Genomic DNA, 16,294 nt, shown 5'->3' on the forward strand with positions numbered 1-16,294 from the left:
AACATGTAACCTCTGCCACCCATAATAAGGGTCATATTCTTGACCTTGTTTGTACCACTCCATGTGTTTCTCCTTCTAATCTTCACATTGTTGACTTACATATTTCTGATCATGGAGCAGTTCTTTTTGAACTACCACTGTCTCGTCACTCTAAAAGAAATCCAAATCCACGTAGCATTACTTTTAGAAATTTTAGAAATGTTAGTCCTTCTGCTTTTATGAGTACTCTCGAACAATCATTATCTCCACAGTCTGTATCATCTCCTGAGGCTCTGGTTAACCATTACAACAGCATTGTCTCGGATGCCCTGGACTTGCATGCCCCTTTAAAAACACGGGTTATGAGCTTTCGTCATCCTGCCCCATGGTTTACTTCTGAGCTTAGGTTAATGAAGGCAAAAGGCCGTCAGCTTGAGCGCCTCTACAGGAAAACTAAGCTGACAGTACACGCAGTTGTCTATAAAGACCACATCCTAATGTATAAAACTGCTCTTAACAAAGCAAAGACAGACTTTCATTCGCTAAGCATCACCAACTGTCAAAGTAATCCAAGAGCTTTATTTTCCATAATAAACAAACTTCTCCGGCCTGCAAATAGCTTTCCTTTGACCCCTTCACTTACTCTTTGTAATGACTTTTTAGTGTTTTTTAACGATAAGATAATGAACATTAACTCAGAATTCAAGTCTGGAAATGCATCAGAACCTCTAGGGTCTTACCTAACAGTTACAAACTTTCTATCCTCCTTCTATCTTGTTGATGACACATTTGTAACTAAGCTTATTAAGGAAGCCAGACCAACTACATGTGTTCTTGACCCATTGCCCACCCCCCTAGTTAAAGGATGTCAGACATCACTCTGTCATTTAATCGTCAATATTATTAATAGTTCTCTCACCACAGGTTCTGTTCCTTCAGGTTTAAAATTGTCATCCATTACACCAATCTTGAAGAAGCCAGGTCTTGCCCCTGATGACCTTAACAATTACCGCCCCATATCTAATCTCCCCTTCATTAGTAAACTGCTCGAACGTACAGTTTCTTTCCAACTTAAAGAACATCTAACTGCCTACAACATGTTTGAGCAGTTTCAGTCTGGTTTTCGAGCTAACCATAGTACAGAAACTGCCTTGGTGAGGGTAATTAATGATCTGTTGCTAGCAGCTGATTCTGGTCAGGTGACTATACTAGTCCTACTCGACCTGACTGCGGCATTTGATACGGTTTGCCATAAAACACTACTGCACAGGCTAGAAAATTTGATCCGGGTGACTGGCACAGCTCTTGATTGGTTCAAATCATATCTTTCTGATAGGCAACAGTTTGTATCCTTGGATAATTTTAGATCGAGCACTTCATTTGTTTCTTATGGTGTCCCCCAGGGCTCAGTTCTGGGCCCACTCCTGTTTATAATTTATTTGCTTCCACTTGGTGATATTATTCGGCAATGCGGTCTTCGGTTCCACTGCTATGCGGACGATACACAAATTTATATCTGTACAAAGCCTTCGGAAATATTGCCTCCTAACTCCTTGGTCAGCTGCTTGAAAGATATCAGGAAATGGATGGCTAATAATTTTCTCAAATTAAATAATAATAAATCAGAAGCTATCCTCATTGCATCCCCTTCCACTTTCAAAAAAATGAGTCAGCCTTCAATATCTATCCCAGGCTTTATCCAGTCCTCTGTAGCCCAGGTTCGCGACCTCGGTGTCATTATAGACTGTACACTCTCGTTGGAGGCCCACATCAATAACATAACAAAAACTGCTTTCTTTCATCTGAGAAATATAGCCAGACTGCGTTCATCTCTTCCTACCACTGTTGCTGAAACTCTAATACACGCTTTTATTACTTCTAGACTTGACTACTGCAACTCGGTTCTTATTGGGCTCCCTACCAAGAGTCTAAAAAAGCTCCAGTATGTTCAGAATGCAGCAGCAAGAGTTCTCACACGCACCAGATCATTCGAACACATAACCCCAAAGTTAAAAGAATTGCACTGGCTTCCGGTTCATTATCGCATTCAGTACAAGATTCTGTTATTGGTTTTTAAATGCTTGCATGGTTTGGCACCTGAATATCTATCAGTTCTGCTGTCCAGATATTGTCCCAATCGTTCCCTCCGTTCGGCTGATGCTCATTTGCTTTCAGTTCCAACTGTCAAACTCTGCACATATGGTGAAAGAGCATTCAGTGTTGTTGGTCCAAAGTTATGGAACTCAACCCCTCTGTATCTCCGTACGTGCACATCAGTAACCACTTTTAAGAGATACTTAAAAACATACTTGTTTGAAATTGCGTTTCAAACTTCAAGCCAATAAGCTATTTGTTCTTATCTATCTACTTCATACTATTTTATTTTACTTTTATTTTATCTTGTTTCATGTGGTGTACTTCTGTGGTGTACTTCTTGTCTGACTGTTACTGTCTGTTACTATATGAATTTTAAATGTTATCTTTTGTTTGATTTGAATTGTAAATTGTCCTTGGGTTTCATGAAAGGCGCTGATAAAATAAAATTTATTATTATTATTATTAATATTTTACACTTAACCAGAACATAAAATAAAACTACTGCATCATGTCCACATTGTTTTTCTATCTTGTTTTTCCGGCTGCTATAAATGTTCATGTTGGCTTGATCTAGAATAGAATTTAGTAGAATCAGTAAAATCTGTATGATGTGGTAATATCAGATCTTTTGACCATGTTGGAAAAATGATAAGGCAATCATATTACTTTTATTTTTACAAAAGTACCACAAGAGGGCGACATCAGAAAGAGTTCAAATCAAATTGTTATCAAACGCCACCTTTACATTCATAAAGAACACTTACTCTAGTACAGTTAAGACATTTTTACTGTAGGAATTGGAAATAATGGTATGGCAAACCTACGTAAAGTGAAATATACAGTATAAATGTCTCAGCCTCATAAAGTCAGTAGTAAGTTTTCTTTAAGTGTCTGGTGGGGTGATTTAATAATACAGTTTTTAACAACTGTTTACACACATTTTCAAAACTCTGTGTCTTTTTTTATAAAACTCTACACACAAAACCCACAATTACTCACACAAAATGCAAAATGCCTCAAATTTCCAGCAAAATGACACACAACATTCAAAATGTCATAAACACATCTCAAAAGCAAGCATTGACCTCACATTGCAAACACTTTTGTCATAATATGACATTTTGGATACATCATGTACACGCTGTTGTTTAAAACCTAAAGCTCTTCTGTCTTTCATGGGTTTCTATGTTTATTTCCATACAAACATGCAGAGAGAAGGTGGAATATACTCACAACACACAGAAGCAGTATCGAAACCAAAAATAATATTTTTTTTCCAAATCATTTGCTGCTCTGAATACAATATTTGTACAGTGCATAAGAAGAAGAAAAATCACATGTAGTTGGACAGAAACCAAACACATCTAAAAAGCTGATTTCAAACAAATAATTATATTTTTTACCAAAAAATTCATTGTGTGTGTGTGTGTGTGTTGATTGGAGGGAGGGTAGGGGTTGGGGAGTTGGGTGTGTGTCTAGGCTTCATCTCTTCTCCGGGCTGGCTCCTCCGGGCTCGAAACCAAACTCCTTGTGGTCTGCCTCTACCTTCAACTCTCCTGGCTCTCTCTGCGTTGTCATTCATTGTTCAAAACAGACATCTTGACACGTGACCTATGCTAAGCCAATGATTTGTTGGTGTTCAATAAAGTAATGAGTGTTTGCACATGTGAGGAGTGAGAGTGAAACACTGGTGATTTACTGTGGCATTTTGATAGGTTGTGTTTGAAAAAGGAAATCATGTTACTTCCTGTTTGATTTTTGTGTATTAGGTAGAAAATTGTGTGTGGAGTTTTGCAAAATGTGTTTTAGGAAACTTAAAACTGAGTCAGACACTGAGAATTAGTGTATGGTTTTGCAGATTTGGTGTGGGGTTATGGTGTTTGAAAAACATGTTTAGAAAGTTGTGTGACAAGCAAATATTTAGTGTGTAAGCAGTTGAAAAAAAACTGTAATTATCTCACAAATCACATCTCAGTTTTAAAGGTCAAAGGCAGCAGCATCTTTTAGATCAGAACAGCTATTAACATTAAATATCACTAAAGAGGAAATCCTGAAGACAGCAATGTAAACCTTTCATTTAAATACAAGCTGCTGTAAAGTTACATAGTTGATCCATGGTAAAGAAAGAACCTCACATTTGGGTTGTTGTAATAACACAGCACAATGGTTAAACTGCACAACCCAACTATCTTAAAACCTTTTCATCTGCATTCGGCCTTTTCTTTCCTGTATACCAAAAACAGTCACCAATCAGGTCTACAACACGTTACAAAAACACTTAGGACATTTTTATTTTTGCTTTCTTCATCTTGAAAGTTTACATTGTATTGAAACTAAAATAACTAAATAAGTAATTAACAGCTTATAATTTAAAAGCAAGTGTTTGGGTTCATTTATCATCTTAACACATATTACAAACTAATCAAGCTGAAAGTTCAGACATTGTTCACGCAAACAAAAATCTCAAGTGGAAGCACAAGGTGATTCATTTATTTATAGACGGTGCTGCTTATGGTTTTACACTTCAAAACATGAACAGTTTTCAAAAAATAACAACAAACCCAACAGCAACATTTAATAATTAAAACAATAAAATAATAATAATAGCAATAATAATAAGAATGTCACAAATCTGTACCCAAGCAACAAGCTGTAATTTATTTATTTATTAATTTATTTTGGTTTTAATACAACATCATATCAGCAAGAAAAAAATGTGATTTGTAAGGTGTTGCAGGCAGCAAAGACGACTTTTCTGGTACATAGGAAAGAACAAATAAATATTACAAAATATTACCACAGATATCAGCAAGTAACTTTGATTAACTGCCTTTGAAAATCAAATGTGTCCTTGTACTGCATTTATTATTAACTAAACTGAAAAAGCCAAATTAAAATCTTTACTGTTTTACAGACTTTTAAAGTCGAGTTTATAATTATGTGGAGTTCATCATCCCCATCTAGTGGTGCTAGAGATACATTACATCTTGTTCAATAGGTACAGATTTGTGACTTTATTATTATTATTAATGTATTTTTTTATTCTTTTTAATAGTATTAAACAGTTTAATGTTACACTTTCATGTAAATTTTACATTTAATTTGTTAAATCTGACAGTTTCAATGACCCTGAATAAACTCTAAACCCCGGGTAGAGGAGCTGAGTGAACGTGGTCTGAACTCTGTGGAGGAGTTTCATTGTATCAGAGACGCTGTAGAAAGACAGAGTTCCTGCTTCATAATCCACATACACTCCTATTCTAGATGAACTCGGCATTATGGGAATTTCAGTCTCTTTGTTATTGTGCCAGAATGAAAAGCTGGATGAAGAACAGATCAAACTCCAGGACTGATCATTACGTCCAAACAAACACTCATCACCACGTCCCTTCCTGCTGATGCTTTTATATGACACTGCTATACGAACCCCATCATTCCCACTCCACTCAACCTCCCAGTAACAGCGTCCACTCTCACTCTCTCTACACACAACCTGAGGCCAATAATCAAATCTATCTGGATGATCAGGATACGACTGTAATGTTCTACTCCAGGTCACCACTTTGTTCTCCTCAGACAGACGGAGGTTTTTATTTACTGTGTTTGGATCCAGTGTGAACCGACAAACATCTGGAGAGGAAACACAAAATAAACCAATTAACATAGAAGAGAGAGAGAGAGAGAGAGAGAGAGTACAGTGTGTGTGTGCGTGTACAGTGTGTGTGTACAGTGTGTGTGCAGTGTGTGTGTGTGTGTGTGTGTGTGTATAATTATACGTATGTCTAAGTGTGTGTGTTTGTGTGCATGTACAGTGTGAGTGTACAGTGTGTGTGGGTGTGACACTAGAAAAACACAGACAAATGCTACAAACACAAAAAAACCTACACATACACTAAACAATCACACACACATACACACCCTACACACATACACTACACAATCACACACACATACACACCCTACACACATACACTACACAATCACACACACATACACACCCTACACATACACACAGACACTACACAATCACACAAACATATACAAACGCTGCAAATACACACAAACCCTACACATACACACATACACTACACAATCACACACACACATACACACCCTACACACACCCACTACACAATCACACACACACCCTACACATACAGTGGGGTCAAAAAGTATTTAGTCAGCCACTGATTGTGCAAGTTCTCCTACTTAGAAAGATGAGAGAGGTCTGTAATTTTCATCATAGGTACACTTCAACTATGAGAGACAAAAATGAGAAAAAAAAAATCCAGGAAATCACATTGTAGGATTTTTAAAGAATTTATTTGTAAATGATGGTGGAAAATAAGTATTTGGTCAATAACAAACAAGCAAGATTTCTGGCTCTCACAGACCTGTAACTTCTTCTTTAAGAAGCTCTTCTGTCCTCCACTCGTTACCTGTATTAATGGCACCTGTTTGACCTCGTTATCTGTATAAAAGACACCTGTCCACAGCCTCAAACAGTCAGACTCCAAACTCAACCATGACCAAGACCAAAGAGCTGTCGAAGGACACCAGGAAGAAAATTGTAGACCTGCACCAGGCTGGGAAGAGTGAATCTACAATAGGCAAGCAGGTTGGTGTGAATAAATCAACTGTGGGAGCAATTGTAAGAAAATGGAAGACATACAAGACCATTGATAATCTCCCTTGGGGTCAAGATCTCATCCCGTGGGGTCAAAATGATCATGAGAACAGTGAGCAAAAATCCCAGAACTACACGGAGGGACCTGATGAATGACCTGCAGAGAGCTGGGACCAAAGTAACAAAGGCTACCATCAGTAACACACTACGCCGAGAGGGACTCAAATCCTGCAGTGCCATGCGTGTCCCCCTGCTTAAGCCAGTACATGTCCAGGCCCGTCTGAAGTTTGCCAGAGAGCATATGGATGATCCAGAAGAGGATTGGGAGAATATCATGTGGTCAGATGAAACCAAAATGGAACTTTTTGGTAAAAACTCAACTCGTCATGTTTGGAGGAAGAAGAATGCTGAGTTGCATCCCAAGAACACCATACCTACTGTGAAGCATGGGCGTGGAAACATCATGCTTTGGGGCTGTTTTTCTGCAAAGGGGACAGGACGACTGATCCGTGTTAAGGGAAGAATGAACGGGGCCATGTATCGTGAGATTTTAAGCCAAAACCTCCTTCCATCAGTGAGAGCATTGAAGATGGAACGTGGCTGGGTCTTCCAGCATGACAATGATCCCAAACACACCGCTCGGGCAACGAAGGAGTGGCTCCGTAAAAAGCATTTCAAGGTCCTAGAGTGGCCTAGCCAGTCTCCAGACCTCAACCCCATAGAAAATTTGAGGAATGGGCCAAAATACCAGCTACAGTGTGTGCAAACCTGGTGAAGACTTACAGGAAACTTTTCACCTCTGTCATTGCCAACAAAGGTTATGTTACAAAGTATTGAGTTGAACTTTTGTTATTGACCAAATACTTATTTTCCACCATAATTTACAAATAAATTCTTTAAAAATCCTACAATGTGATTATATACAGTGCCTTGCAAAAGTATTCAGCCCCCTTGAACTTTTCAACCTTTTGCCACATTTCAGGCTTCAAACATAACGATATGAAATTGTAATTTTTTGTGAAGAATCAACAACAAGTGGGACAAAATCGTGAAGTGGAACGAAATTTATTGGATATTTTAAACTTTTTTTAGAAATAAAAAACTAAAAAGTGGGGCGTGCAATATTATTCAGCCCCTTTACTTTCAGTGCAGCAAACTCACTCCAGAAGTTCAGTGAGGATCTCTGAATGATCCAATGTTGACCTAAATGACTGATGGTGATAAATAGAATCCACCTGTGTGTAATCAAGTCTCCGTATAAATGCACCTGCTCTGTGACAGTCTCAGAGTTCTGTTTAAAGCGCAGAGAGCATCATGAAGACCAAGGAACACACCAGGCAGGTCCGAGATACTGTTGTGGAGAAGTTTAAAGCCGGATTTGGATACAAAAAGATTTCCCAAGCTTTAAACATCTCAAGGAGCACTGTGCAAGCGATCATATTGAAATGGAAGGAGTATCAGACCACTGCAAATCTACCAAGACCCGGCCGTCCCTCTAAACTTTCAGCTCAAACAAGGAGAAGACTGATCAGAGATGCAGCCAAGAGGCCCATGATCACTCTGAATGAACTGCAGAGATCTACAGCTGAGGTGGGAGACTCTGTCCATAGGACACAATCAGTCGTACACTGCACAAATCTGGCCTTTATGGAAGAGTGGCAAGAAGAAAGCCATTTCTCAAAGATATCTATAAAAAGTCACCTGGGAGACACACCAAGCATGTGGAAGAAGGTGCTCTGGTCAGATGAAACCAAAATCGAACTTTTTGGCCACAATGCAAAACGTTATGTTTGGCGTAAAAGCAACACAGCTCATCACCCTGAACACACCATCCCCACTGTCAAACATGGTGGTGGCAGCATCATGGTTTGGGCCTGCTTTTCTTCAGCAGGGACAGGGAAGATGGTTAAAATTGATGGGAAGATGGATGGAGCCAAATACAGGACCATTCTGGAAGAAAACCTGTTGCAGTCTGCAAAAGACCTGAGACTGGGACGGAGATTTATCTTCCAACAAGACAATGATCCAAAACATAAAGCAAAATCTACAATGGAATGGTTCACAAATAAACGTATCCAGGTGTTAGAATGGCCAAGTCAAAGTCCAGACCTGAATCCCATCGAGAATCTGTGGAAAGAGCTGAAAACTGCTGTTCACAAACGCTCTCCATCCAACCTCACTGAGCTCGAGCTGTTTTGCAAGGAAGAATGGGCAAAAATTTCAGTATCTCGATGTGCAAAACTGATAGAGACATACCCCAAGCGACTTGCAGCTGTAATCGCAGCAAAAGGTGGCGCTACAAAGTATTAACGCAAGGGGGCTGAATAATATTGCACGCCCCACTTTTCAGTTTTTTATTTCTAAAAAAAGTTTAAAATATCCAATAAATTTCGTTCCACTTCACGATTGTGTCCCACTTGTTGTTGATTCTTCACAAAAAATTACAATTTCATATCGTTATGTTTGAAGCCTGAAATGTGGCAAAAGGTTGAAAAGTTCAAGGGGGCTGAATACTTTTGCAAGGCACTGTATATAATGCAATTATATATATATATATATATATATACAGTACCAGTCAAAAGTTTGGACACACTTTCTCATTCCTGTGGTTTTTCTTGATTTTTTATTTTTTTATTTTCTACATTGTAGATTAATACTGAAGACATTCAAACTATGAAGGAACACATATGGAATTATGTAGTGAACAAAAAAGTGTTAAACAAACCAGAATATGTTTTATATTTTAGTAGCCATCTTTTGCTTTAATGACAGATTTGCACACTCTTTGAAATTTTCTCAACCAGCTTTATTAGGTTTCCACCTGGAATGGTTTTCAATGAATGTTTGTGCCTTGTCTAGAGTGAATTTCTGGAATTTGTTGCTTTTTTAATGTGTTTGAGACCATCAGTTGTGTTGTGCAGAGGTAGAGTTGGTAAAATATAAAACATATTCTGGTTTGTTTAACACTTTTTGGTTCACTACATAATTCTTCATAGTTTAGATGTCTTCAGTATTAATCTATAATGTAGAAAATAAAAATAATCAAGAAAAAACATTGAAGAGAATGTATATATGCAGTCCCGCATAAGCAGTGAAGCGAGGGAGAGGTACTGAGAGAAAGCTTTAAACACAGGCGAGTTGGAGGGACTCGGTGGTCCTCCAACTCAGCTCCTCCACACGGCGAAAGTTCATGAAGCACCCGGTGGCCAAACCGGTAATCCACTTTTGAAGTTCATTAATCCACGCGCAAGGTATTAAAACCGAAAACAGCGTTGTTTGGGTAAAATAGAACTTATAACGTGATTTTTTTTTTATCCTATTCGCCGGTGAGGTCCAGACGTCACTCCACGTGATCATGATGGGGAACCAGGTCAACAAAGTCAATAAAGTACAAGTAACGTCTTTATCTTTACTGAACATACTTATTTTATAAAAGAAAAAAAGGATATATGACTACATAATAAATAGATAGCCAAAATCGAATGTGAGACGTCACAACACGAATGTTACACTATCACGCAAACTAGGGCTGGACGATATGGCTAAAATTTATATCACGATATAACTCCTAATTTCGGTCGATATGATATAATTCCGATAACGATATGAATAATACAAATGTCAGAAAAACTGCCAAGAACACCAACATTGGAAGGTTGTACTTGCAAACCTTTGAAAAATTTATTTGCAAAGTCTATAAAATCTCACCCTTTAAAACTACATAATATTTTAGAAATAATAATAATAATACAAATAAATTAGCTTTCACCTTTTACTTGTATTCAGCATCAAAAACACGACATCATTCTCAAATAAACATAAGCTTTGACAATATATAATATAATTTATTAACATATGTCTTAACCAGAGGTGGAAAGAGTACTAAAATATTGTACTCAAGTAAAAGCACTATTACTTTAATAAATTTTTACTTAAGTATGAGTAAAGTTACAAGTAAAAAGTAACTCATTTAAAATGTGCTCAGAGTAAACGTTACTTAGTTACTTTATTAACAGCGGGGGGGGTCTCTTCTGTGTAATGCAAACAGGACAAGTGGATATAAATCTCACAATAGTTGTTTTTAATTCAATGTCATTTTAGTTCCATAAAACTTTTTCAAACTGTATAACCACCAGTGATGTGTCGTAGAATGATTCGATTCTGTTGAACGGCCCTTTAAACTGAAATAAAGGAACCGCTTCTGGGAGTCGTTATGTATATATACGGCTCTTTAAAGGAACCGAGCCAAAATATCCGATTCCCATTGCAGAATTCACTGCAGCAGTTTCCCAGGCGCGATTTCTTTAGCGGTTTTATTTTACTCAGTAACGGATGTTATTTAAAATGTAGCGAATTACAATTCTTAATACAAAACATACTTAAGTAAAAGTAAAATTACAGGCAGTGAAATCTATTTTAAAAAGTACAAGTACACAAAAAAACTACTCAGTTACAGTTAATTTACCCGCGATTAAATGTAATCCGTTACTTTCTACCTCTGGTCTTAACTAACTTTAATCCACAACATGGACTGATTATTATTTGTATGTAAACATTTTTGAACAAAAGTGCTTAACCAGGATAAAGAATATAACAAGTGCTTAAGAGTTGCTGCAGAATTTGCTATATCAGGTGTTGTGCTTGAAGAATACAGAAAAAAAAGAGTCTAGTCTTTCCTCTCTTATCAACTATTTCTACTGCTTCTGTTTTAACTGTGGATGCTCGTTCACTTACAGCTGTTGAACTCATTTAATATCCGCTAATATCCACCGTGTTGCAGCGGAGTGTAATCAGAGCGGTAACGCTGAGCACTGGCGTCGTGCCTGTGGCGTACGTCATCACGCACTTACGTACGCATATTGATCGAATTTGTTTAAAAATCATATCACTGTTATTGAAACATTTTCTATCGCGATATATATCGATATCGAATTATTGTCCAGCACTAACGCAAACACTACACAAACACACACAAATACTACACAAACAAACACAAATGTTACACAAACACTACACACAAAAATACTACTCAAATTTCAGTGGTTTCTGTGACTCAAAATCTCCTGGATTAAAAATATACAGACAGTTTCAATGATTGTTTTACTTGTTTTAACTTCATGACCTCTGAAGTGTGACAAATATGTACAAATACAGATAACTGGGAGGTGCAAATACTTTTTCACTGCACTGTGTATGTTTGTGTGTTTGTGAGAAACTTACATTGTAGAAAATCTTCTCTGATTTCAGGTTCAGGAGGTGAAGTAATCCGGACTTTCTTCACTGCAGAAAGAATAACAGTACAATCACTAATCACAGTAAATACATATTTACACCAGAAACTGTTGCAGGTAAAGCCAGTAAGAAGTTTGACATGTTCTCCCAGTGTCTGTCTAAAGAGACCTTAAATCTTAGTAACTGACCAAGTGTGAGTGTATTTGATGTTTGAGTACCGAAGCATTTAGGAGACAATGGAACACTGAGGGCTTGAACTCACCTTCATCTGGTATCTTCTCACACTGCTCTTTCCAGAATTCTTCTACTTTCTCTCTCAGCTGAGATACAGACTTTGTAACATCATCAAATGAGAGGAAAGGACTGATTGTGATGGCGGCTGATTCTGCAGATCCAGCAGGAGCCGAGAGAGACTGAAAATTCTACATCCAGACAGATAATGTTCACAGAGAAACAACAAGATGATGATGAATCACAAATGATGGATGACAGACATGAAGCACAGAGTGATGTTTCTCCAAATAACATTAACAGTATTTCATGATCTCTTGTAAAAGCTGTTTCTGATTCTCACAATATCTCAGAACCCAGAGTGTTTTGACTTTATGGGTCATAATGTGTTTTGTGTGTGTGTGTGTGTGGGGGGGGGGGTTATGTTACAGATTTGTGGAAGATATACAAAGATGCCCAAAGATATTACCAGGGGGAGACGCCTGTAAAAAGGAGACCTCTGAGAAAACAGGAGAGGATGCTTTGCTTGTGACGTTGTTTTTGTTGCGTTTTCGGCTCTCCCCAACATGTTTGAATGAATTCTAACAATATTTTAGTTTAAGGGAACAAATTTCTCAACAAAAGGCATCAAGTTTAAAAGATTTTGAGTTTAGGGGAAGTCAAGTTACAAGGTACTGCTGTAATTTATTACTTGGACTGGTGCAGCAATAATATAATTATATTTAGTTCTGTTACCTGGAGGAAATGGACGGGATCCTCTGTGTGTGAAAGCTGTTCCAGTTCAGCATCTTTCCTCTTCAGCTCTACAATCTCCTGCTCCAACTGGACTTTCAGGACTTTTTCTGCTCGCCTTACTTCTGCTGACTCTCGATCTCTGATCAGATCTTTTAGCTCAGAGCATCTTCTGTTAATTGAGTTGATTAGTTCAGTACAGATCCTCTCAATGTTCTCCACTGCTGTCTGTGCAGAACACTGTTAGAAGATTCAGAAAGAGAAAACTTTCTCACTCAGATATTTGTCCATCCTGCACATTCATATGTAGCTACTGGCCAGACTAAGACTTTCATCACCCATAGCTTGGTGATGGTGCTAAGGAAACAACAGCCTGGCCAGGACTAGGAAATCCAATGTAGTGATCTTCTCAAGTCTGTACCAGAAATCTTACACGGTAATTACGGCAACAATCAATAATCTTTTTGGGTGGCTCAGTCCTAATCTGATCTTATTAGACTTACAATTATTAGCACAACCTCAGAATTGCTGTACAGCATCAATCACCAACTAACCAGGCAGAATGTAAAGATTTTTTTTAAATTCATGAACAAAAATGCTCCATCACTTACAAAGTTACCTGAGATATAAAATATCATATGTTTAATGGAGATTGGTTTAATGGAGGAGAGTCGGACTGATCCTGAGAGCTTTTTTGTTTATAAAATTTACCTTGAGAGACTCCACAGCGTTTATAAGCTCACAAAGTTCCTTTTCTCTGTTCTGGATTTTCTCCTGGAATTTTCTCTGGATCTCCAGCAGCTGCTTCTACACAGAATAACAATTCAGAATTTACTTGTATTGTGTACGAGCACCACATAAACAACATCAGTGTAAATAATAATGAGTTGTTACTTGTTAAAGAGAGCTGTATAATATTTTACCTGTTTCTCAGTTCTTTCTGCTGCAGCTGATATTGTATCATGTCCTTTATGATCATCCATGGTACACAACATGCAGATACACTGCTGATCAGTACGACAGTAAACCTCCAGCAGTTTATTATGCTGAGAGCAGATCTGCTCCTGGAGTCGTCTGGAAGCTTCAACCAGCTTGTGATTTTTAAAAGCATTAGATTTATAATGAGGCTGAAGGTGAGTTTCACAGAAAGAGGCCAAACACACCAGACAGGATTTAACAGCTTTGTATTTTTTCATAGTGCAGGAATCACAATCCACATCTTCTGGTCCAAGAGGAAGTGGATCTTGAAATTTTCTCTTCCTCAGGTTCTCCACAACTCCAGTCAGAATAATGTTTTTACTCACAACAGGTCTTGGAGTGAAGGTTTTTCTACACTGTGGACAGCTGTATGTTCCCTTATCATCCTCCTGATCCCAGCAGTTATTAATACACACCATACAGAAACTGTGTCCACATGATGTAGTTACTGGATCCTTCAGTGTTTCCAGACAGACTGAACAGCTGAACTCGTCCTGAGTTACTGAAATTTTGGACTCGGCCATTTTTCTACACGTAAACAGAAACACCAGTAAACACAGCAAGTTATTTACAGCAGCTCAGACTTCCTGGTTTAGTTCGCGAGTGTTATGTTCATGTTTCTGTTTTTCAATCTTTGTTAATTTTTTGATGACCTACTCTACTCATGCTGTGGGATTTTAATTTGTATTGTGGTTGTAGTAAGTAGTACAGGTCACCAGTTAACTACTACAACCTTCGTCTTATCAAAATTTGTGTTTTTCATTTTTTGTTAATCTTCTATATTTTATTATTACTGTACCGTTACTGTAGTACATTTTATAATTCGTTACTGTACCCATGCTGTAGGACTTTTATAATGTGGTTGTAGTAACTAGTACAGGTACCTAGTTAACTACTACACACTTGGTTGTATGAAAAAAGTAGGTTATTTATTTTTATTTTACTTTTAATTCTTATATTACTGTACCCATACTGTATCGTTTATTATGTTAAAATGATTGTTTTTAGAATTGTTGACACTATATATATGTTTACTGTACCCATACTGTAGGACTTTATACAGTTGTATTGAATGGTACATGCCACTGGGTAATAACTACACCTCGGCTTCATGCACTTTGTAGACGCTCCCTTAGCACTTCCTAAGCATTTCAACACAGACGAACCTCACATTTACAAAATAACAGAAAATAAACATTTACAGAAATAAACGTTTTAAACATATTTGATTGTAGTTTGTTCCTTGTTTACTGCAGAATCAGTTAATGCAGTTTCACTCATTTTTGGATGTTTATTAGCCGAGAACGAGCCGAAAGAAACCGGAATGTCAGGCGAATGTCCAAGACTTCCTGGTTTAGTTCGTGAGTGTTCTGTTCAAAACAAGTGTGTTTAAATCAAATCAACAATCTGAACTACATAAAGTAACAATACACAGTAATGTACAGAAGTGTGGAAATGTATAAACTCACCTGCGTTCATCAACTTCAATTATCAACAGAGACAGAGAGACAGAACAGGATCAGATCAGTTTCACTTCTGTGGCCATAAGTAAGAGACGCTGTACTAGCTCATTATCTATGGAACGTGTGCAAATGAAGTAGATGGACCCACAAAGCATGATGGGTGAAGTCAAACTACACCTATTTATCTCAGCAGAGAAGTTATTTACATTTATTCCTAAACACAAACAAGGAATTGAAAGGCTATTCTGTAAAGTGAAATGACATGAACTTAGATAAAGCTTTTATGATAAGAATCTAAGTCATGTAAAATGCTGTATGTATATTTGTGTGAATTAGTTTCTACTGTATATGAGGAACAATAAGAAAACTAGAAGAGGAAACATCCATCTATAGATTTATCTGTATTTATGGTGTAGAAATATTTACTCTGCACACAAAACCTGAAAATAAGAGCGTTACCTTCCATGACACATTTTGAAAGTAGCCCAATTTTCAACCACTGAATTTTTAAACAAGCCCAATTTGGCGGGAAAATCACAAGAGTTGCCAGGTTCAGCAAAATTATCCAGCTGAATGCCTGAAGCTGAAACTAGCCCAGAATCCAGGGTGTCACAGATATTGGTGAAATGGCAAATGAACAATCAGTACGACTAGTGAATCTTTTATTAATAATAATAATATAATTTTATTTTATCACATTGGTATTACAGCTAGTAATATTTTATCATTAAACTATTAGTCATTTTACTGTTTATTATGGATCAATGAAACTGTCAGATTTAACAAATTAAATGTAAAATTTACATGAAAGTGTAACATTAAACTGTTCAAGAAATTTTAGAATCTGTGAGGCAGTGATACATTTATGAAAATTTTCTTTTTAATAAGGAAACATTTCAAGTCATTCAAAAATATGTAAAACACAATAAATACAGTGCTGTGAACAAGTATTTAC

General features: G+C 37.3%; 1 protein-coding gene and 1 pseudogene across 1 annotated transcript; one reads left to right on the forward strand and one right to left on the reverse strand.

Annotated features, from left to right (window-relative positions):
* LOC134326302 (tripartite motif-containing protein 16-like) overlaps positions 1-1,867 on the forward strand; it is a 53,799-nt pseudogene extending 51,932 nt beyond the window's left edge.
* A 3,306-nt stretch (positions 1,868-5,173) lies between these two features.
* On the reverse strand, positions 5,174-14,400 carry LOC134326303 (E3 ubiquitin/ISG15 ligase TRIM25-like). Its single transcript, XM_063008458.1, has 6 exons — positions 13,822-14,400; positions 13,610-13,705; positions 12,902-13,138; positions 12,198-12,357; positions 11,924-11,983; positions 5,174-5,706 (listed from the first exon to the last, which is right to left on the reverse strand). The coding sequence occupies exons 1-6, from the start codon at positions 14,398-14,400 to the stop codon at positions 5,174-5,176; spliced, it is 1,665 nt and encodes a 554-aa protein (XP_062864528.1).
* Between the last annotated feature and the right edge of the window lie 1,894 nt (positions 14,401-16,294).

This window comes from Trichomycterus rosablanca, chromosome 14 (assembly GCF_030014385.1).
Source record: "Trichomycterus rosablanca isolate fTriRos1 chromosome 14, fTriRos1.hap1, whole genome shotgun sequence".
NCBI lineage: Eukaryota > Metazoa > Chordata > Actinopteri > Siluriformes > Trichomycteridae > Trichomycterus > Trichomycterus rosablanca.